Below are 21,574 nucleotides of genomic sequence, written 5' to 3' on the forward strand. Positions count from 1 at the left end.
GAGCAAGCGAATAATCTGAATCTGTTCCGAAGCAAGGAGAGAGCAGAGGTGGTAGGCCGTCTTCAGAAAGGCTGACAGTCGGGCCTAAGCAGTGACGGGAGGTGAGAGAAGCTGGGTAAGAGGGGAGGAGTGGTAAGCAGAGGAACATCAACGAAGGTGGTTTTCTAGAGTTTAAAAGAATAGTGAAGATTTTCTATCTCCATGACACTAGTAAGTTTAATCAATAACGTAAATTAATTTTCATGAGAAACATTAGCCATCATTAAAATTAAGGTTCGTAGGTGAAGAGGGAACATGATGATTTTTTTGGATTTATCTTTGACTTGTTCCTTCGTGTGTTACTAACAGTGTGATTCCTTTGTGTCAGAAACTACCTCACCACGACTGTTTTCAAAGGCCGCAAATAACCGAATTTTCAAGAGAGATTCTTTTAATGTAGAAATCTTACTAGAATCTCAAACACCCTGAAATCCCATGAAGCTTCAACTAGAACCTTTTGAATGTAATGAAGGTGCGGCCACAAGTGTTTGGGAGTACAAACTCTTCAGAGGTCATACAAAGGTAGGTGCGGATGGATGTGTTGGTGTTGTCGTGATTTATGTTAACGACGGCAGTGTAATTACGCGCATCAATGTTTCCTTCTAATTCATAGATTGTTGAATTAGTTTAGTATGTCCTCTCATCCTTCATACATCTACTTCACTGGTTGTTACACGGACATGTATGAGTGTTTGGGTGAAAGGATGTGTGTGTGGTTGTGGATGGAGTGAGACATTCGAATCTGGACACGAATAGAAAGTGAACGTATTGAACGTATTCTGGAAGTTGTGGAGGACCTTGAAATAGTCCTAGATCAACGAAACTTGGTATTATTTTTTTGCATCTCAATTTTGATCAGTCTACTTACCGATAATTGCAGCTCAAGATTAGCATTTATTAATTTAACATTTCTGCTAATTCACCATTAAGCCATCAAGATCCTTCTCAGCCTTGTTTAACAGTAAAACCTTAACTACTAAGGTAACTTCTAGATTTGTTTCCTGGTAAAGTTATGTAGATAACTATGGAAAAATAAATATGGCGTAGATTTACATTCATGACAATATTACCATAGTTAACTGACTTGAGTTTACCAGCACTATTCAGTGTTTTGTTTCAGTTGCCAGACATTGAGTGGGACTGGCCTGAAATGGTCACACGTCGCGGCGCTTCAGGGGACTCCGGTAGTAAGTAATACAGACCTCGGTGACGAAGATATTACATGAAATTTAGTCTCCGTAAAACTGGTGTTTCCGTTGTGTTCATCAGCCATAACTAATTAAATACAATTAAGGTTTAAGGCGTAATCTTGTATAGTTACGGCGCAGTCTTATATATTCTCCATTTCTCTCCATTACCTGCATACTTTTTAACTTGAATTTCGGGTAACAAGCAAAATACTGCATATAGGAAGATTTTTTATTGATTATCTCCTTTACACTAACTAATACAAATAAACACATTGAATACTTTGAAGCACAAAACGAAACAGTCTAATCGACCCTCCATTCCCGTCAGTCTCCTCCCGCCTCCACCTCCGCCGTGGTCATTCTCGCCGCCTCGCCCTCAGATTCCGGTTCCGTACTTTGGAAGGGAGTGGCCTCGTCTCCTTCCGCCTGTCCCTCCAAGTCCTCTGCTGCATTCTCGGGGGTTTGTCCAGGCCTCTTGCGTTTAAAGAATCCAATCTGTAAGGGTGATGATGAATGGTTAATAATAGTCAGTAAAATAATCGTTGTTATATAAGATCTAAGTTGTTTGATCGTGGAGGTTTTAAGCTCGAATATTTTACCCAGTCCACTCGTTTACGTTAGCCACTACATATGGTCCCAGCTACGGACGTCACTACAGGACAATAAATGTTTCTCCCAACTTTCTCCGCTCATTTGTCATTCCGTTAATCTACACTTCTCTCGGTCTCATTCGTCTCGTAGTTGTACCGCATCTAGTTAGTTCTTCTCCTGCATTTCATTCATCACACCGGTTGCAGTTTAGTAATTCAAATCTTCACCATTTACCGATCAATAATAATATCTCGTTTTGTCATCCCCGTATTTCAAACTTTTTTTTTTTTTATCCTCCAGACATTTTCCAGACTTTGGAGAGACTACCATTACATTCCTTTGGAGAGACTACCATTACATTCCTTTGGATTACCATCAACTGATCATCAACCCACCTTGAACAGCACCGCGACCACCGCCGCCAGGATGAGGAGGCCCACCAGCGCTGCCACTACGTAAGGCCAGGCCGGAGTGCTCTTGGCGGGAGGCCGCCAGCCCGTCGGTGTTAAGGTGACCCATTCGCCGCTGTGGGTGAGACACGCTACTAATGTATTGTTCTGGCGACAGTGGAGAATGAGGGAAGGGGTATATAGATATTGGCGGAAGGACAGAGGAGTGTGATTGGTTTAATGCACTGAGGTGGGATGGAGTGTATTTGGGTAAGGAGTGTGTGCCAAGTGAGCCGCAGTGCAACGTGAACATACACTGAGTCTGTGGGACTGACTGACCTTTCTGTATATACGGTAGGGGTAGGACTGCCATAAGAAGCCGCTGCGCTGGTGTAGATGGCAATTGTTGCGTCATCAGCACCCAGATTTTCTGTTAAGAGATTATGGAGGGAAAACGTTACGGGAGCAGGACAGTAGTGAACACACTCGGTATCCACTTGTAGTAGTACCTTGTGAGAGACGAGAGAGAAAACACCCCTTGTGAGACACTAGAGAGAAAACACCCCTTCTTAAATTAAGGTTCTGAGCCTTGCAACTTAATAACTTCCTTAATTGTCATCATTAGTTAGCATTACAGCTATGTAGATCAGTCTCCCTTGCCTGTCAGTGCTGTAGTGTTGAACACCACCTCCACAGTTATGATGGGATCGAGATGGACTTCTTGCACAATACACGTCACCCTTTTGCAGGCGAGACCCGCAAGCTGGCCGCACACCACCCTGTGGGTGACCGCGATGGGGGGATCGCTGATGTCGCTTCCTGGCTCATGACCCGCCGCGGAGTCCTCCAGGTCACACTGGCTGGTCCATCTACTTGAAGTTTCCTTGTAAGGAAGTGTAAGTTTTTCTTGTGCAAGTAACGTGATATACACAAACAAATAACAAATTCATTAATTTACTTTCATATTTAAATCTCTTCCGTAGTACTACTGTCTACAGGTACTGCCTCCCCTCCTGTGAACTGCAAGACTTTCCTGGATCGTCCCCGCCCGCCTTTATCCCACCGTGACCGTTTTTGTTAACCTTTTTGTTAACCCAGCGTGTCAGACTCTGTGGTCTTGCAGTGTTGCGAGTAAACGAGCTTCCCAGTGTTGAAAGTTCCGAGAACTCCCGATCTTGATTATTGTGATTTTCATTTTTATTTTTTTTTTTTTTTGTTTTTCCACCTAAATTTGGCTGCCTACTTTGACTCCGGAGAGTCTTCGAGGTATATTTCCACCTAAATTTGGCTGCCTACTTTGTCTCCGGAGAGTCTTCGAGGTATATATAATATATACATACATATAAACTCGAAAGTTTTTCCGTGTTTTTTTTTTTTGTTCCCTTTTTTTGTTGTTCCCTCTCCCACTAAAAGAACTTGAAAAACTCACCTGTTGCGTGATGTGAACGAAAGGTGTGCCATCGTATTCCATTGGCATCACCATATCCAGTCTAACCTCGTTCACACTGCTCTCTCCTCTGTTGATGACCTGCAAATTGAATTACTGAGAAAATGTACACTTTTTTCATTTTAATATTGTTGGAGTGATGTGGAGGAGTTCCTCAATGCTGCAGAGCGAGACGTTTACTACACGCGTGGCGTGACACTTACCTGGTACGTAATCATCGTGGCTGCGGGAGATGCCGGTGGTGGCTGACCGTACTCGATCATGTCCTCTGACGCGTAGCTGAACCATGAAAAAAAAGTGTGTAGTGTGTGTAAAGCGGTTTTTGTTTTTTTTTGTTTCCTTCCCAAAACTGCATTTTAATGTAGTTAGTAACTAAACATTTTTCTATAACTAATAAACATTTTTCTATAAAATTAAGAATAGAAACTCCAAAATTGAACAAAAAATGAATCGGTAATTTCACTTACACACTCAATGCCAGCTCTACATCTTCTATTACAGATAACGTGACTTCTCTCTCTACGTCCTGTGTTCCGCGAGCAGAACATGACACCCTGAATGGCACCTCCCCCTCCACGAGGCCTTCTTCACTCTCCTTCACCGATATCTCAAGCTCTGTCTGTGAACGCGATGAAGTAAAAAATAATATTTACGAACACACCCACCTTGTTTCCTTCCCTTCCATCACCCGCCTTCCCTTTCAGAAAAGGGTTACCATGTTCACACGTTTACTTTGCTCACCTTTTCCCCTCCTGCCATTGGGCTGGGCAGCGTGCAGTACACCGCATCTCCCGTCGTCGACGAGCAGGAGTATGGCAGCGGGTAGTGTACAGTGAAACCCTCAGGCAGCACAAGCAAAACTATTCCGACGTAAGAGTATTCCTTCCCTGTCACACTCACGACGACTGACAGGGTGGCGGTGGCCCCGCTCCTCAGGGCCAGCTGGGATGCGCTGAATTATGTGCAACAATCAACATGGGAGACATGTGCAACAATCAACATGGGAGACAACTTGTAAAGTGCAAGGAAATCATCGAACATATATTTCTGCATATACAGAAGAACTTAACAGGGCAGGTAGTTTGTTACGATTACAACAGGTCAGGAGGGTAATTTCCCTTACGATTTTCCAAACGGCACAGCAGAGTTCATGTACGTACCTTCTTAATCACGATCCAATAACAGTTCTCATTTAAATATCAAATTATGAAGATCTTGGAAGAAATTAAAATGAGAAGAGAAACTAAATGGTAAATAAAAAGTACCAACAGCAGTGTTCCCAAGGCAGCACACTCACCCCTTCCAGGTGACCGCCAAGTCCAGCTCAGGCGTGCACACCGCATCAGCGCCACACCCCAGCACGAGCGGCACGTCCACTTTGGACCTTAACTTTGACTCCGGTGAGATAATACCGCACGTCTCGCACCCTGCAAAGTTGTATACACGTCAATTATCATATATATATATATATATATATATATATATATATATATATATATATATATATATATATATATATATATATATATATATATATATATATATATATATATATGAGACTGTCATGTTAAGACAAGGACAACTTATCAGGATAACCTTTCTTCGTCTTAACATGACAGTCTCATATATATATATATATATATATATATATATATACGAGTATATATATATATATATATATATATATATATATATATATATATATATATATATATATATATATATATATATATATATATATATATATATATATATATATATATATATATATATATATATATGAGACTGTCATGTTAAGACGAAGAAACGTTATCCTGATAAGTTGTCCTTATCTTAATTCAGACTCCTACACAGATGTGCTTCAGTAACATTTAACAGCTTAACCTGGATTGTTAAGCAAAGCGAGTCCTTTCCCTTCCATCCCCTTTCCTGTGATAACAGTAACACTAAAATCAAGAATCACAATGAACTCGCCTGCATTTTCGTTGGTCTCCTTAACTGTGAAGAACACTTCAAGCGACTGCGCGTCATTTTCAATGTTGTCCTGCGGGAAGAAGACACTAATGAGACACACACCTTGCTTCACCATACGAGGCACGTCACACACTGCGCCTCCCAGTGCCGACGAGGACACTTGCAATACTCACCTGCAATTTTATGAGCGAAACCTGGCAATTATCGCGCCCTTTCCTAACAGTGGCGTCGAAGGTGGCCTGTGGCGTGCCCGAGTCCACGAACACGGCGCGAGGGGGTGCTGCGCCATTGTCCACCAGCCCCTCGAGGGTCATGTCTGCCGGCCAGGCCAAGACGTCAGTGCTAAAGGGATCTTTCATGACAATGTATGTGATTTGACTTTTGAGAGAGAGAGAGAGAGAGAGATTTATCGCCTATCCCTATCTCTGTCAGCTGTGACGCCAGCTTGTTATACGTGGACGCACATTATTAGTCACTGCAGACTCATTAGCAGCACTAGCTGAAGCAGTAGCACACGTAGTGAATACTAACAAATAGCAATAAAGAAAATTATAATTCTTCGCTAAATCGTTGACTTCGATATCACAATTATCACTATTATCCAACCAACATCACAAAAAATCACCTACGTATTTCATCTAGAACTTTGAAGCCAGTGTAAGAAATGCAGATTTGGACAGGAAAGGTGATTCCTGGTTCAGTCAATATTTCTGAATCCGATGAGACTCTGAGCTCAAGCCTCATCACCGGTCTCGTTCGAAGCACCACGGCTGCACCGTCACCCTCGTACGCTCCCGCTGCAAAATCTGAAGGAATGGAAAGAATAGGGAAAAGACTGAAGCAATAAATGGCCGGAGTTCGCTTTAGTCTCTCATTAAGACCTCACAGAATTAGTCAGGTTCTCATTTAGGATACTAAAAGTGAAGATTTTTTAAAACTATCAATACAGGCATGAAAATATCAAGAACCCAATAATTTCGTCAAGACGCTGACGTGTTTGGTAATACTATTACGGTAGTCTTGAAAAGTTTTTCTTTTCTTTTTAAGGTACATGGATGTATATGAAGACTTAATGGAGTTAGATTGGATTTCACTGTACAAGCTCTCAACACAACACAACACTGACCTGCATATCCATTTCTGTCAACATCAACACCTCTTGATATTGAAATTCCGAATCCTCTCAAGTTCAAGTCGATGTCTTTTGCTGAAACCTTCTGAGAGTACGTCGTCAGCAAGCCTCCAGCGTAACCTCGGTAAATATAAACTGCCCCGGCCCCGCCAGCCTCATAGGGGGCGCCCACTGCCACATCTGCAGGCGTCAATAGTCAAACATGAAGTCCGAAATGCGTGAACGGTACAGCTCCCCGTAGAAGTGATGTTACCAAGTCCATTTAATTTCATATGTACAAGTGAACAGAATCAATGGAAGGATTCATGAACTGCTGCATATTAAGACTTCCACACACAACAAGAACCGCGATGTGATGGCTGGGGTCGTTGTCTGACTCTCATTTTTTGTCAGGCATTTTATATAATATAACGCCACTTCCTAAGGCAACTGTCGCCAAAGTCAATAATCTAGTAACCTGTCTGTCACATTCACCTTCACTTCACCTTGCGCCTCCTCGTCTACTGAGATTCTGGAAACAAAACCTGGAAGTTAACAGTTTCCGTGCACATCTGAGGCTTTAAGATTGAGGGTAAATACTACACACAATGAATATAAATGCAACATGTTACGTGATTCCTGACCAATCTTCCGAAATGAACACCACGCCAGCACCTCGCCAAGCCTCACCCTGATATCCATCCCTGTCCAGGTCCCCCACAACCATCAGGGCTGACCCGAACCTCGCCCCTGCCTTCCCTGGGCCAATCAAGCTCCCGGTCTTCTTCAGGATGCCCAGACTTGCATTACGGGAGTAGATGATAACCAGGCCTGCCTCCGTTGCCGGGCCTGTGGAGTACAAGTGAATAGTGTGAGTATGAGGTTGTTAGTTACTCGTAGGTGTGATCCGAGGAAAAGGATGCAAGAGACAGACGTTACTGGCAACACTACAATAAGTTCGGCCGGTCCCACCAGTGTTTAATAAGGCGAAAAAGTATAAGTAATAGTAGCAGTTTATGTGGATCTCAAACATGTCCTTCCTAAATAAACACTACACTAGTAAGAGACATAATTAGGTTTGGTTGTGCATTATTAGCAATGGTATTCTTTAACAATGCAGTTCCAGTCTTGGCTGCTTTTACCTGATTCAAGTGGTCGTTACTGGAACTTTCATGGAAGTTTATTTGATCCTAGTGATACTTAAACAAGATACCTGCATCGATAGTGAGGAAAAGCATACATGAAAACTCAATTAATCACATCTGGGACCTTTGAAAACAGTCCTTGTGGGACATCCCTAGATCCATCTGAATCTTACCGACTGTGAAGAGAGGCGCCCCAACAAACAGCTCACTCCACCCGTCGCCATCCACGTCTCCTGCGGCCACGGCTGCTCCGAAGTAAGATCCAACTTGAGGTCCCGTTGCCTCCCACTGAACCTGGATATCGAACGTGACGCTATCCGTGGTGAACACCGAGACCTGTCACGCGATAAGGGCTCGTGAATCGGAATAGCTTAGCCAAACATAAGGACTATAGTTTTATCTCTTAAAACCCGGGTGGCTCCTTGGAATATAATGAATTAGTCCATTTCAACACTAAATCGTACAAAACTAAATACTTTTAGACCCAGAATTTTACAGACACAACACACAACTCACTGATTTCAAGACAACAGCCGTAAAGGTTCGTAAAACTGCGTAACCTAGTCTAAAATAAGAGCACAAGACAGCTTACGAACTCAAGTTAAAGGCTACAGAGAAGACTGGCCAGGTTCTCGTCTATGTTTTTCCTGATGATGCAGAATCCTTCGCTCAACTGTCGATAGAATCACGCAGTCTTGAAAACCCACACTAACATCCACTATAACCAGTTCATAGTGAGCTTACTGTATAGCGATCACACGTTTGAACATACGAAGCAAGGTGGTGAACTGAATGAAAGTGAAGTAAAATTAATATCAGAAAGGTGGACGAATGAAAGCAACAGATTGAGCCGAGAAAGGCAAGACGCAAGTGAACAGACGGCTACATACTCGCCCAAAAATTTATATACTGGCTCCTAAGACCATATTCTGAAATACCTCTGCCCGCATCACCGCTCGCTCAAAAGGCTCCAGTTGAAGTTTTACAGGTGTTTTTATGGTTCTGGTGACAGATTTTTAAGATTTCAACATTTCCAACAAGAGAATTACTCTTGAAAACCGGCTTATCATCTCTTCGGCCTTTCAATACGTTTCTGAATATGGGCCGTATAAAAGGTTACTATTCACACCTTGCCTACTAACTCATGTCGAGGAGATCCAGCCACTTTCTGTGTCTCTGATCCGAAGAAGCGACCGGACCCAACACTGTAACCTGTGAAGCAAAGTTAATGGTAGTGTAATTAGTGTAGTTGATATTCTATCTTGGTATTAGTATAGTTAAAAGTACCATGTGTTACCTATGGCATCACTGTACATGGATTTTGATAATAAGTTTGTTATTGCGACTAGTTGACAATGCAATGGTAACTAAAACAAAAGTAACTTCTTCGAATGACTTTGTATAATTCATTGATATTCATATTAAACCAATGTCTTCAGTAGAGAACACACACACACACACACACATTCCTTCCCCTCCCCTATCACCCATTCATTCACTCTGCAGGATAATGGAGTCTTTATTATCTTATCTCATGACTCTACTTCCTTTCAAGATTACACATGATTGTATTCACGTAGTTATCTCTTATCTGTGTATCTATGAACTCTTGCTCTGGTGAATAACGCGAGATCATTCATGTCAAACAGCATACGCAGTGTAATATAACTTGTCTCTCAACACAATATGGTTACGAGAAACTACACACACGGGGACTTCAATATAAACAGAAATGTGTAGGATGACTTAAGAGACAAGGATTGAAATAGATGAAAGGCACTGAGTGAACATACAAAGCGGACAGACGACCCTTGCACTTACCGAAGTAATCGCCCCACTCTGCCTTGGCTGCCGGTTTGAAGGTCTCGCTACGCATGTATGTGAAGGGGCCAGATGACGTTGACCACACTCTTGACACGCTGCCTGAGTGATTTATTTCCCTATTAGTACACTTATTTGTTTTCAGTGACAATTACAAATATGAGATTAAAACTAATTACAACAACAATATACACAGAACTGGAGGAACTTTTTTACTTTTTTAACAAATTTATCGCATTATTTGATTTTTTACTCTTTTTAGAAATGGGTTGATTTGGTTTCAGGCAAACTGCTGGCACCATTACTAACAAACAGTAATTTGACTAAGACGGTGATATTTAGTGCAGTAATGTAATTAATTATTGTTAGGAACTTGTCAAATTAGAGGAGTCTTACCTGTCCACTGCTGCATCCCAGGTGCTCCCAACCACACCTGCTCCTTGCCCTGCCGACCGTTCACGTTGTTTAGATTATTATTATTGTTACTATTATTATTTTTTATAACATTATTATTATTATTATTATTATTATTGTTATTATTATTATTATTATTATCACTATTATAATGTGAAGTTAAAATATACCACAGATACAAATATATATCAGATATATCATATATGACTATTTTTTTCATTTAACTGAATCTCTCTCTCTCTCTCTCTCTCTCTCTCTCTCTCTCTCTCTCTCTCTCTCTCTCTCTCTCTCTCTCTCTCTCTCTCTCTCTCTCTTATACTTGCCTCTGCGACATGTACAGACAGGCCTGCCTGTCCCAGCTGATAGTAAAACACGTTCACTCCGTTGTCATTCTGCACCACTTGCCTGTCTGGCGGGGCGACACAACATCTAGATAGAAATCCCACCCAGACGTCTTCCGCCGTCACCGCCAATAAATTTAGTGAACTCACAAAAAACAAACTAATGAAGTATCAGTAGGAACTAACGAAAGCTCGCCTCACTGATATGAAGTTCACCAAGCAGTACAGAAACATTTGAGGACGCAGGCCCCACAAAAGGCAGTCATTGCTAATGTACAACTTTGTCAAATAATTCTGACAAGTATCAATTTTTTTTTTTTTTTTTTTGTGAGTATCGAGTGCATACAGACCACCAGTCCTATGTTCTGATACCACGCTTATAATAATCAAAGTACCCATTGCTGATTTAACAGATAAAAAATCTGACTCCAAATTATAGAAAGCGAACTAATCAGATCGATGCTTCTCTCGGCAGTTATGTTTGAAAACTGTCTTAACCCTTTTACCGCCAAGGTCGTTTTTTATTTATATTTTGAGAACAATGTAAGAGAAAAATGCTTGAACACAGAAAAAAGGAGAAAGACTGAAACTGATTTTATATTTTCAAGCATACATAATCATTCATCAAGACTAGTGCAATAATAGAAGTATAAAATGTTTTAGGTGATTTTGAGAAAAGCTATCCACCAGTGAAAGGGTTAAACCGAGCTGGGTGCAACCTGCCACCCAACTTGACCTGCGTGATATTCCCCGCTGCCCACCCACTGCCTCCCGTCACTTCTTCTGATCTTCCTTCACAAACAACTCACTGGAATCCACCAAGGGAGTGACGATGCTCCAAGGCTTCGTTGCTGCCGCGCTGTCCGTGATGTCGCCGATGGAGGTCAGGTAGCACGCCCCGTTCACGAAGTAGTCATTGTAGGAGTACTTCTGATTCGTCCACCTTGGGCTGCATGTCTGAAAGATTACACAAGAACGTCAAGGAAGCTGCATAACGTCTGAAGCTCTACCTACATACTTAATATTCATGCATCTAATGATTTAATCTCTCAAAGTTCCCAATCATGAACTACGGGCCTACTTCAGAGTCAGTTTTCTCATATCCTTATAAGATCTTAAGATTGAACCCGTTACATTTTGTTTTATCTTTGTTAGTGATTAAAATACTGCCTTATATACGTGCATGCATACATATATACATAGAAACATACATACATACATACATACATACATAAATACATACGTACATAACAAATACAGCTTGTTTCCCTTTAAGATAGTCTAATTGAAGTTCATCTTTAGCTACGCCTCCTTAACTGTCCATAACTCATGCCCACACTCGTTACTTCCATTCACGCATTTCTTCATATACGATGCACAAAAAATACAAGTAACAACTCTCCAGCAAAAACACATCCAAACCATTATCTATTCACTATTCACTTTCAGCACCGTCAACACTTCCGGTCAGCTGCCAAAATGAAGATATGAGCTTATCTGTTTTCCGGAATGCCACCATAAACTCTCTCTCTCTCTCTCTCTCTCTCTCTCTCTCTCTCTCTCTCTCTCTCTCTGCCAATACTCACCACTATCGTCGAGTCTGGGTTATCAGGGCGCAGGTCGAGTGAGCCACCGAGCCACCCGTAGTCCTGTAGGATCTCATATTCTAAGTTCCCGCCGCCTCCTACCAACCCGTTGGCTGTGGAGTGGAGGGCAGGAGAAAGGAAAACGTGCGATGTGTGTGTGCGTGTGTGTGTGTGACAGGTTATGACCTTGAAACTCTTGATTAATTGGAATTTTAAGTTTTCTCCTACTTCCTTAATACGTAATAACTTAATAATCTCTCTCTCTCTCTCTCTCTCGTAACTGCAAACACTAACACCTAAGAAGTCACAATACAAACCTAAGAACAAAACAGAAAAAGCAAGCAAACCTCACCTGCATCAGTCACAATCAGCTGGCGGCACGAGGACTTAGTGGCAGGTAACTCACACAGGTATACCGCGCCACGCTCCTTCACATTGGAGTCAGACAACTTGGTATCGTTAGCTCGCGGGGCGCCGACTAGAGCCCTGTTGGAAGTGTATTAGTCTTGAGTCAAAGTGAATGTTGCGGTATGGAGAGGGTGTGAAGGTTAGGTTGTGTTAGTGGGCTAGGAGTGTTCAATTTTTTGGTTAGAGTGCATGGTTGAGGGTTAAAAGTGGTAAAAACGTGATGTTATGAAGGTGTTTGGTTGTATCTGAGGGTTACAGTATTAAGAGTGTTATTGATGTAGTGTTATATTGTATGGGTGTTAAAAATGTGATGTTCTGTTGGTGTTGGTGATGGCAATGGTAAGGAGCGGGACACAGATGGTGGGAGACCTTATCAGTGCCATGACAAAGACTTACTACTACAGGTACTAAAATGAATGAATTGTTACCTCGACGATGGGTAAGTCATGAACGATGCTGAAAAGGAGAATTGAAGGGTGATTTGGATGATGCAAAGTGAGAATAATGATGAAAACGATGGTTATAACAGTCAGTGACAGTGAAAATCTAATTATAGTAATGCCAATGATGACAGACTACAACAGTGATAATGACCCCAGGAGATGAATACAGCGAACATTGTAACGCGAAAACAACGAAGCCGAAGCTAGTAACGAAAAGTACAGGTAAGAGAAGAGTACGAGACTCACCATGAGGAGGAGGAAGAGGTGAAGAGGGAAACAGTGTAGCCAAAATAACCCTCCCTCTCCTGCAACCATTTATCCGGATTGCTCAGCACGTAAGCCCAGTTCACCTCAACATTGTACGCAGAGGAACACGAGATCACGAACAGCAGCAGTAATTTCTTTAACATCCCGACGAGGCACAGTACTCAGGAAAGCCAGTGAACGTAACGGCGCACGATAACACACTGCTTCCCCTTCATCCCGCTGAGCTTGTATCTTCGTTATCTTGCCCTTGCGGCAGTTAAGCATTGTCTTATCACGAGTAAGATATCTTGTCCCCATCTTTTTTTTTATCTCAAGAGAGGAAGTGACTCACCCAGTTCTACCATAACCAGGTCACGGAGTTTGGTTGCAGTGAAAAGAGCGAAGGTGACCCCTCGCTCTCTCATTTCTCGTCCGCTTCTTTCGATTGGATGAGCTGCGCGTCACGCAACTTTCAAAAGGAAGAGGGTGATGTGTGAGGTGCAGGTGCACCTATAGATGTTAAGACATTCAGAAGACGAGAAATGTGTGTGTGTGTGTGTGTGTGTGTGTGTGTGTGATAACATTTATGTGTTTGACGCCTCCACTTCTTTACTAAAGCGGCTGCAGAGGTGATTGCCATTATAACCTCTACGCACGTCAACAGTACAGTTGGCGTGCAAAGTACACATAAGAAGATAGCAGTGATGCCAAGACGACCGTCCATCAGAGTTGCCGCCTTAGATGCCATACACCGCCAGCCACATCCATACCTCTAAGCCAGCACCGCCCCGGTGAGTCAGGTTATGATGGATGGCTTCCCACATTGCCTCAAGCACTGTGATGCACGGACCTTGTCAGATGGTGTCACTGCAGCAGCACTGATAAGGCAACAACGCACGTAAACTATGAGACCGTGTTTTGCCAACGACGTGGTGAGATGTCGAAGTATGCAGGAACCCGCTGAGGGCAACATCCAGCGAGAGTACCTACTTATCTACATCCCTACAAGTTCTGCATTTCGTATGTAAGCAAAGCAGGAGCGCGTCAAGAGTGTGAATGTTTATGAACTCATAGCTACTCACTGGAGACCAAAGCAGTAACCGCATCCGACCTAAAACTGAGGACGAATGTGCGAGACCTGGATTCAGCGTGACACTCACAGAGTCCAAGCAGAGACTGGTGAATGGCTGGCCTCGCTGTCTCGCCCTGCTTCGATCCACAGCTTCAGAATATCAATCACCTCGAAAATCAATAAATAAACGAATTAGTGAAAAAATAAAAATAAGTAAATGAGTAAATAAAAAAATATAATAATAATAATAATAATAATAATAACAATAATAATAATAATAATAATAATAATAATAATAATAATAATAATAACTTTGCAACGTATATCTTGAAGTATCATTGGAATCATGAAAGCACCAATTAATATCCAATAATTTCCGATAAGACCTTTAAACTATTATTAGAATCATGAAAACACCCATGAAAACTTAAATAAATTTCACTAAAGCCTGATAAACCATAATTAGAATCATGAAAGTACTTGAAAACCTTCAAAACTTTCATTAAACACTGTTCAAAACACCATTAATTTTCACAAAATCCTGCTAAACTATCATTACAATCATGAAAATAGTCATGAAAGTCCAAATAACATCCATTAAAGCCTGTTAAACCATTATCATATCCATCAAATGTCATCAAGAACACAAACTCCACGTAACTCACTGACGAGCCTGGAGTTACCGCACTTGTGGATTCCGTTGATGCTAAGGGAATCGTTCAGACAACCCTGGGAATGCTGGAGATTGATTCTGGAGCAAGAGAGTTTGATGCGCGCGTCCTCGCTGGCCTAAAAGCAGTTGTGTTTCCAGAGAGAGAGAGAGAGAGAGAGAGAGGAGGGGGGGTGGCTGTTAGGTCGCTTCTCTCCTTCATTTGGTTCATTTCTGGAAAGTCAAAAATTTTCGACTAGTTGTCAATTCTTTAGTTCTGAGTCAGGTCCTTGAACTCCTCCATTAAAGAGAGAGAGAGAGAGAGAGATGGTTCACACACACACACACACACACACACTCACCAGAATTCTATAGGCGCACACCTTATTGTGTGGGTATCTCAAAGGGTACCTCGGGCTTCTGATGGTGCCCTTCGCCTCCAGGAAGGTCCCGCCGCACGCCAGGGTCGCCGCCGGGCACAACACGCCAACCACTACCGCCACCGCACACCAATATTTCATCTTTGAATTCTGATGAACGATTGAAGTGTAGGATTAAAGTGTAGGATAAAGTATAGAATTAAATGAAGGATTAAGTGCTGAATTAAAGTGTGAAAAGTGTTTTGCTCTGAACTCGTGTGCTTCAAATTTTTTTTTTTTTTTCCTATGGTATTTACATGACTGAATATTCAATGAGACAACGCTGTGAGATGCTGAGCGAGGGACGTGCCAGCTCGTCATGAGTCGTCAAGGTGTTATGTATTCTGGTCTAACACGTGATTTCTCTATTTCTGCTTCTTACTATTCTCACTTCACGTCATTTTTGTCTCATTGCCTCGCTTACTGGTCCTCTATTGGAACGTGTACCTCACCTTTCTGTAAGCATGAGTCTAGTGCAAAGCATCTCAGACATGAGTGACTGTTGAGAGAGAGAGAGAGAGAGAGAGAGAGAGAGAGAGAGTGATTCAAGACTCCAGACTAGCGCACAATACAGTTTTGAATTTCCATCCGAGACTGCTTCAGTGCCTCGAACAGTTCTGCAATGCAATCCTTAACTCAATCGCATAGTATGCCATATATGAAAAAATAATAAATAAATAAATAATAATAATAACAATCATACGTATGTCCAGTACTCTGAATTCAATTATATTTGTGATTGGCATGAAACTGAAGCTATTCAATAAGAACAACAAAACGGACGTGTATTACTGCATCAGTTGGAAATCCAGTATAAACAGTGTGTACTTCTGATAAAACAAACACTTCAATCCTCACAGACAGCCAAGCAATAGTCCATGACTTACCGTGTATTAGCCAATGGATCATTGCTATCCCTACCACAACACGTATAAATGTATGGAAATGCCAACAAATCCACTCAATAATATATAGTGATGGAACTAAGCCCTAAAACCAAAGGAAATTTAACCGACAAGCTCACCTACAGGAGGGCGATCACCGCGTCTGAGCTGAGGCGTCAGACTGAAGGTGCAGGTGTCGATACTCCTTAAAATACCAAACGACAAGTGTTCATTTCGTATGCTACACTTGAAACACTCCAGACCTCGCTCTACATAGAAAAGGGTCACATTTTGCTGTCTTATCTGAGTACTATTACTCCCCACGAGGCGCCACGTAAGGAATACACCTATCATGACATGTCTCCTTCGATCAGTTCCTCTTAAAGAGGAACTGTGCCTATTTCCTAAACGCCCCACGGAAAGAGAACGTGTGTCCTTGCGCGTGTCATGTCTCAAGTAATTAATTTTCTCCTGTCAGATGCTCAGTGTTTCAGTGTGAGGTGGTAGGCTGATACTGCTGACTAAAATGCAGATTGTCAAATATTCTCGTTATTTATCTGGCAAACTGTGGCTGCATCCTGAGATATTGTTATTTACATATTATCATTTTTGTTATTGGAGGATATGAACAAACGAAAGCTTCCTCCCGGGCTGATGCACGCTTCTGGTATACTGACTGCCAGGCGTCGCGTAAGCATACTCAAAGATGTTGATTTTTTCTTCTATTTTATTGTTTCTATAACAAACGACAGAACAATTTCAACAGGAAAAAATTCCTAAACTACCTTCATTGTCAGGTTTTCCTCGATTATATTCTCAAAAAGAAAGGACGATGAATGAAATAGACTCAGTAATCAGGATGTTAGTGACGAATCATGAGGTAGTTTTAATAAATTAATTTATAGACGAGGATGATGGGGAAGAAATAGCTAGTATGTTTATGCAGGGACCGCCACGTGTATGTAGGCCTGACGGCGTCTTGCAGCTTTCTTCATTTTCTTATGTTCTTACGAGTATCACTTTCATCTTAGTAGTAATCGTGCATGGAGTCAGATAGCGTGGACTCGTTAAATGAAGCCATTGATTCTAACACAGGAATAATCAATTCAGACAAATCACATCGTCATTGAATGCGACAGAGGTAACTTCGGGCTTTGCGCCATTATAGCTGGCGATAAAGTTGATAGTGAGCGTATTGCCGGCCTTTTGTAAGCCGTTATATGATTTGTTGGTGAGTGTGATGGTGCTGCTGGGCGTGGCGGAGGCATCAGCCACCCACACCTGGAAAAAGATTGATGATAAGGTAAGTGCAACGAAGAATATTATGGTCTTGCTTGTTTAACAGTGACTACTTATATATAAAAGCTTACATATATATTGGGTTAGACCGGCGTTTCTCTCTTAAAGAGGTTAAATCACAAAAAAAAAAAGAGAAGCTCAGTAGAACAAACTATCCCGCTATTAACTGGTTCAATGAAACACGACAGCATACTTTAATTAGTAAACTATTATATGGTGTATATCAATATCACTCTTGTATTTCAGAACTCACCTGGAAATTTGTCACAGTCCTTGAAAAGGTGAGTGTGATGGACCACGAGTTCGTATCAGCAGGAACCTTTACAACAAGATTTGCCTGGAAGTTTCCTGACCACTCGTTTGTCTGCTGCACTGCGGCACATTCGGTAGAGACTCCGTTAGTGGTGGTTTTAGGAATGGAGGATGTAGAAGGCTGCTTTGCTTTTGATGTGCTGCAGAGCGGAGTGCCATTGAAGGTAATGGAAGTAACCTGGGGTTTCGCGCCACTATAGCTGGCGATGAAGTTGATGGTGAGCGTGTTCCCGGCTGTCTGCACGCCGTTGTACGACTTGTTGGTGAGTGTGATGGTGCTGCTGGGCGTGGCGGAGGCATCGGCCACCCACACCTGCAAACAGATTTGTTGAATTCAAGTGCGGCAGAAAAATCATTGATGCGTTAGATCACAGCAGTGGTTGGTGACACCTGGGGCTTGAAGGAGCTTGGCTCCTCAAAAACCTTGATAAAAGAAGACATGAAAAAAAAATAAATAAATAAATATTTGGAAATTATGGATTTTTAAACGAGAGCCTGAAAGTTACTAGTATTTAAAAAAATAACTTAGATTACTTTAATAATTTATTATGATTATTTATCAAATTATTTCCCACTTGCCAGTGATAAGTGTAAAGATCGTATCTATATTATCAAAGCAGAATTAATTTATGTACTCAACGTATAAACAATGAATAAAAATTCCACGCTGTTGCAAATAAACAGGCAAACCTATTACCTACATTCAGCTTGATCAGCAATAAATAACTTGCGAACCGAATAGGTATTAGTAATTTTTCTCTGTCTTGTACTTTTCTTTTCTTGATTGAAAATTTTCCATGTACTCGGCACAGGCAAGTAAGATAAAAGTGTGTGTCTCCAGGCCAAAATTGGGTTAAATCATAAGAAAGAGGAAAAAATCAATACGCTGGCAGTCTCCTGCTTCAGTACAGAGGCATCACTCACCTGGAACTGAGTCACGGTACTGGAGAAGGTGAGTGTGATGGACCACGACTGACTATTGACAGGAATCTTCACCACCAAATTCGCTTGGAAGTTTCCTGACCACTCGTTTGTCTGCTGCACCATGTCATTGATGTCACAGCTGGAGGAGCCTCCGCCATCCGTGGTGGGCTGAGGACCAGACGTCGTGACAGGAGAGTGCGTTGTTGTTGTTGATGTAGTGGTGGTGTCTGGGGCAGCAGTGATTCCCGTGCTGCAGAGCGGAGTGCCATTGAAGGTGATGGAAGTAACCTCAGGTTTCGCGCCACTATAGCTGGCGATGAAGTTGATGGTGAGCGTGTTCCCGGCTGTCTGCATGCCGTTGTACGACTTGTTGGTGAGTGTGATGGTGCTACTGGGTGTGGCGGAGGCATCGGCCGTCCACACCTGCAAATAAATTCGTTGAAATTCACATCCCACTAAAAAACCTTGATGCATAAGATCATGGCTTAAAGGTGTACTCGTGTCCTCAAAACTTCCCGGGTAAAAGAAAATTACAAAAAAAAAAAAAAAATTACATGTAAATCATGGATTTTCAAATGGATCATTTTAAGGAAGCAAGAGAAAAAAAATCAATGCGCTGGCAGACACTTGCTTCAGTACAGAGGCATCACTCACCTGGAACTGAGTCACAGTACTGGAGAAGGTGAGTGTGATGGACCACGACTGACTATTGACAGGAATCTTCACCACCAGATTCGCCTGGAAGTTTCCTGACCACTCGTTTGTTTGTTGCACCATGTCATTGATGTCACAGCTGGAGGAGCCTCCGCCATCCGTGGTAGGCTGAGGACCAGGCGTCGTGGGAGCCTTGGTCGTGACGGGAGACTGCGTGGTGCCGGGAGGTCGTGTCGTCACCGGTGTAGTGGTGGTGTCTGGGGCAGCTGTGGTCGCCGTGCTGCCGCCGCATCCTGCAAGTTGCCGCAGAGCAGCCACAGCTGACTGGAATCCAGCGTTGTAATCACAGGTTACTTCATTCTTGATGTAGTCGCTTCTCACGTCAGCATAGCTGTCATCTTGGCCGGGACCGCCGACCAGGGCGCCATAGAGTATGTGCGGGTTTGGGGCAGGACTGTTGAAATCATCCCAAGTACAAGACGCTGGCGGGTCTTTGCAAGAGCTGCTGGCGTGGTGTGGCCGCTGCGGAGGATTGTTGCCAAAGCCCACGACGAAACTGCGGCCCGTGGAGCCCAGCATGTAGTGAATCTGCTGTTTGCCAAATGTCCGATACGTTTCGCTCTTGATTCCTAAGTCCGCTGCTCTCAAGCACACGAAAGCCACGTTGGCTGCATACCTCAAGGAACCCCACTGGCTAAGGTAAACCAGACCTTTGGGAGTTCTCGGCTTTTCATTGATGATTCTGTCGCAAAAACCCTCAAGATCCTGAAGGTAAGTCTGTTTCTCGGGTGCGTCCGTCAGCTGTGCCAGCAACACCATGGCTCCGGGAGTCTTTTCAGCCCAAGAAAACTCTTGCACACCGCTGGTGTAGATATTCGAGTAGTGAGCCTTTGCCTGTGTGAGGAATGTCTCCTCGCCAGTGGCTCGGTACAGCCATAGCGCTGCCCAGGCCAGCTCATCGTCATAAACTCCCCAGCTGTAATAGAAATTGGCAGCATCGGGAATAGAATCGGAGTATTTTCCCCGAAAGTTATCGGCAAAACTATACAGCTGCCGTGCGTGCAGGAGACAGTCATCACTGTAGGCGGAATCCGAGTCCTTGAAGAGGATGGAAGCGGCAGCGAGGGCAGCGGCTGTCTCCCCGGCCAGGTCTGAGCCAGGCTTGCTCTCCGTGATCTTATAGGCGGGTCTGTACATGTCCATGTCTTCAGGACGACCCCAGTATGCGTGGTCCAGATCTCCAATCCCCACCTGACCATAGAAGACACTAGGCGCAACATGGGCCTTTAAAAAGTAGTCTGTTGCCCACTTCACGGCGGCGCGCACGTTCGCCAGCTCACCTGGAAAGGACAAAGTCTCTTTATTTCTTGTTCGGGGAAGTGCCAAGTATGAGTGACGGGCGATTATGGAACACTTGAACACCCTGCTGGCATGTGTGTTTCTTAGCCTGCTTGTACCAGTGCGTGAGGAGAGAGAGAGAGAGAGAGAGAGAGAGAGAGAGAGAGAGAGAGAGAGAGAGAGAGAGAGAGAGAGAGAGAGAGAGAGAGCCCACCTGCTGCCTTGTAAGCCTCGCCGTACTCCACAGCGCCCCAGGCTAGCACGGTTATCGCTCCCGCCATCGGATAACCGAACTTGACGTAATCACCGGCTGCGGATTTATTATTATTATTATTATTATTATTATTATTATTATTATCATCATTATCATCATCATAATCATTATGTATTCAATTTAATTTCTCGAAAACTGAGAATAACAATAGCTTCCAGAAAAGCTAAAAATATTAGTAAAGCCGCAGAGGCGTTTGAGAATAGTGCAAGATTCTGAGCGGAGGGCAGCCAGACCCACCGTCATAGTAGCCTCCCTCCAGGTCAACTCGCTGGTTCGTGTCAGGGTCAATGGCGTCGTCTGTGGCAGAGTCTCGCCGCCATGTCACTCTCTGCGAGTTGGGAAGGAACCCGGAGCGCTGGGCCTCGTAGAACAGCAGGGATTTACGCAACACTTCGTCATAGTCGTAGTCTGCGTCCCCTGAGGTGCAAGGAGCAGGGGTCGTCACTGCGGGGCACAGCACGACCACCACCACCGCCGCAAGCCACCACGACCTCATCGCCTCTTAGGATGAGCTGCGTGGATGAAGATTGTTTGCCTCTGTTAGTTTCTCCCGGGACTCCACCATTATTTTACTACGTTACTACGGTAAATTGTTCCCTTCTGA

The 21,574-nt window shown here is 43.1% G+C and overlaps 1 protein-coding gene across 2 annotated transcripts in view; it reads right to left on the reverse strand.

Moving 5' to 3' along the window:
- Positions 1–1,444: 1,444 nt before the first annotated feature.
- The window catches only part of LOC135113552 (integrin alpha-4-like), a 20,517-nt gene continuing 387 nt past the window's right edge, over positions 1,445–21,574 (reverse strand). The window contains exons 1-23 of one of the 2 annotated variants that reach the window (XM_064028812.1): positions 13,146–13,377; positions 12,401–12,534; positions 12,049–12,161; positions 11,272–11,419; positions 10,445–10,530; positions 10,104–10,152; positions 9,708–9,809; positions 9,016–9,098; positions 8,060–8,222; positions 7,432–7,590; positions 6,757–6,942; positions 6,260–6,436; positions 5,804–5,946; positions 5,631–5,700; positions 4,954–5,083; positions 4,398–4,608; positions 4,124–4,275; positions 3,860–3,935; positions 3,639–3,737; positions 2,870–3,092; positions 2,549–2,639; positions 2,216–2,345; positions 1,445–1,724 (exon numbers count right to left, since the gene is read on the reverse strand). In XM_064028812.1, coding sequence (XP_063884882.1) covers positions 1,554–1,724; positions 2,216–2,345; positions 2,549–2,639; positions 2,870–3,092; positions 3,639–3,737; positions 3,860–3,935; positions 4,124–4,275; positions 4,398–4,608; positions 4,954–5,083; positions 5,631–5,700; positions 5,804–5,946; positions 6,260–6,436; positions 6,757–6,942; positions 7,432–7,590; positions 8,060–8,222; positions 9,016–9,098; positions 9,708–9,809; positions 10,104–10,152; positions 10,445–10,530; positions 11,272–11,419; positions 12,049–12,161; positions 12,401–12,534; positions 13,146–13,309 — 3,060 coding nt within the window. In that variant the 5' untranslated portion in view covers positions 13,310–13,377 and the 3' untranslated portion in view covers positions 1,445–1,553. Of the gene's footprint in view, positions 1,725–2,215; positions 2,346–2,548; positions 2,640–2,869; positions 3,093–3,638; positions 3,738–3,859; positions 3,936–4,123; positions 4,276–4,397; positions 4,609–4,953; positions 5,084–5,630; positions 5,701–5,803; positions 5,947–6,259; positions 6,437–6,756; positions 6,943–7,431; positions 7,591–8,059; positions 8,223–9,015; positions 9,099–9,707; positions 9,810–10,103; positions 10,153–10,444; positions 10,531–11,271; positions 11,420–12,048; positions 12,162–12,400; positions 12,535–13,145; positions 13,378–14,227; positions 14,386–14,882; positions 15,007–15,228; positions 15,397–16,309; positions 17,451–17,721; positions 18,094–18,704; positions 19,128–19,358; positions 20,699–20,910; positions 21,007–21,207; positions 21,483–21,574 lie in introns of those variants that run through there. The other variant, XR_010274877.1, reaches the window with a different exon arrangement.

The sequence above is a fragment of the Scylla paramamosain genome, chromosome 26 (genome assembly GCF_035594125.1).
Source record: "Scylla paramamosain isolate STU-SP2022 chromosome 26, ASM3559412v1, whole genome shotgun sequence".
In the NCBI taxonomy this organism is placed as follows: domain Eukaryota; kingdom Metazoa; phylum Arthropoda; class Malacostraca; order Decapoda; family Portunidae; genus Scylla; species Scylla paramamosain.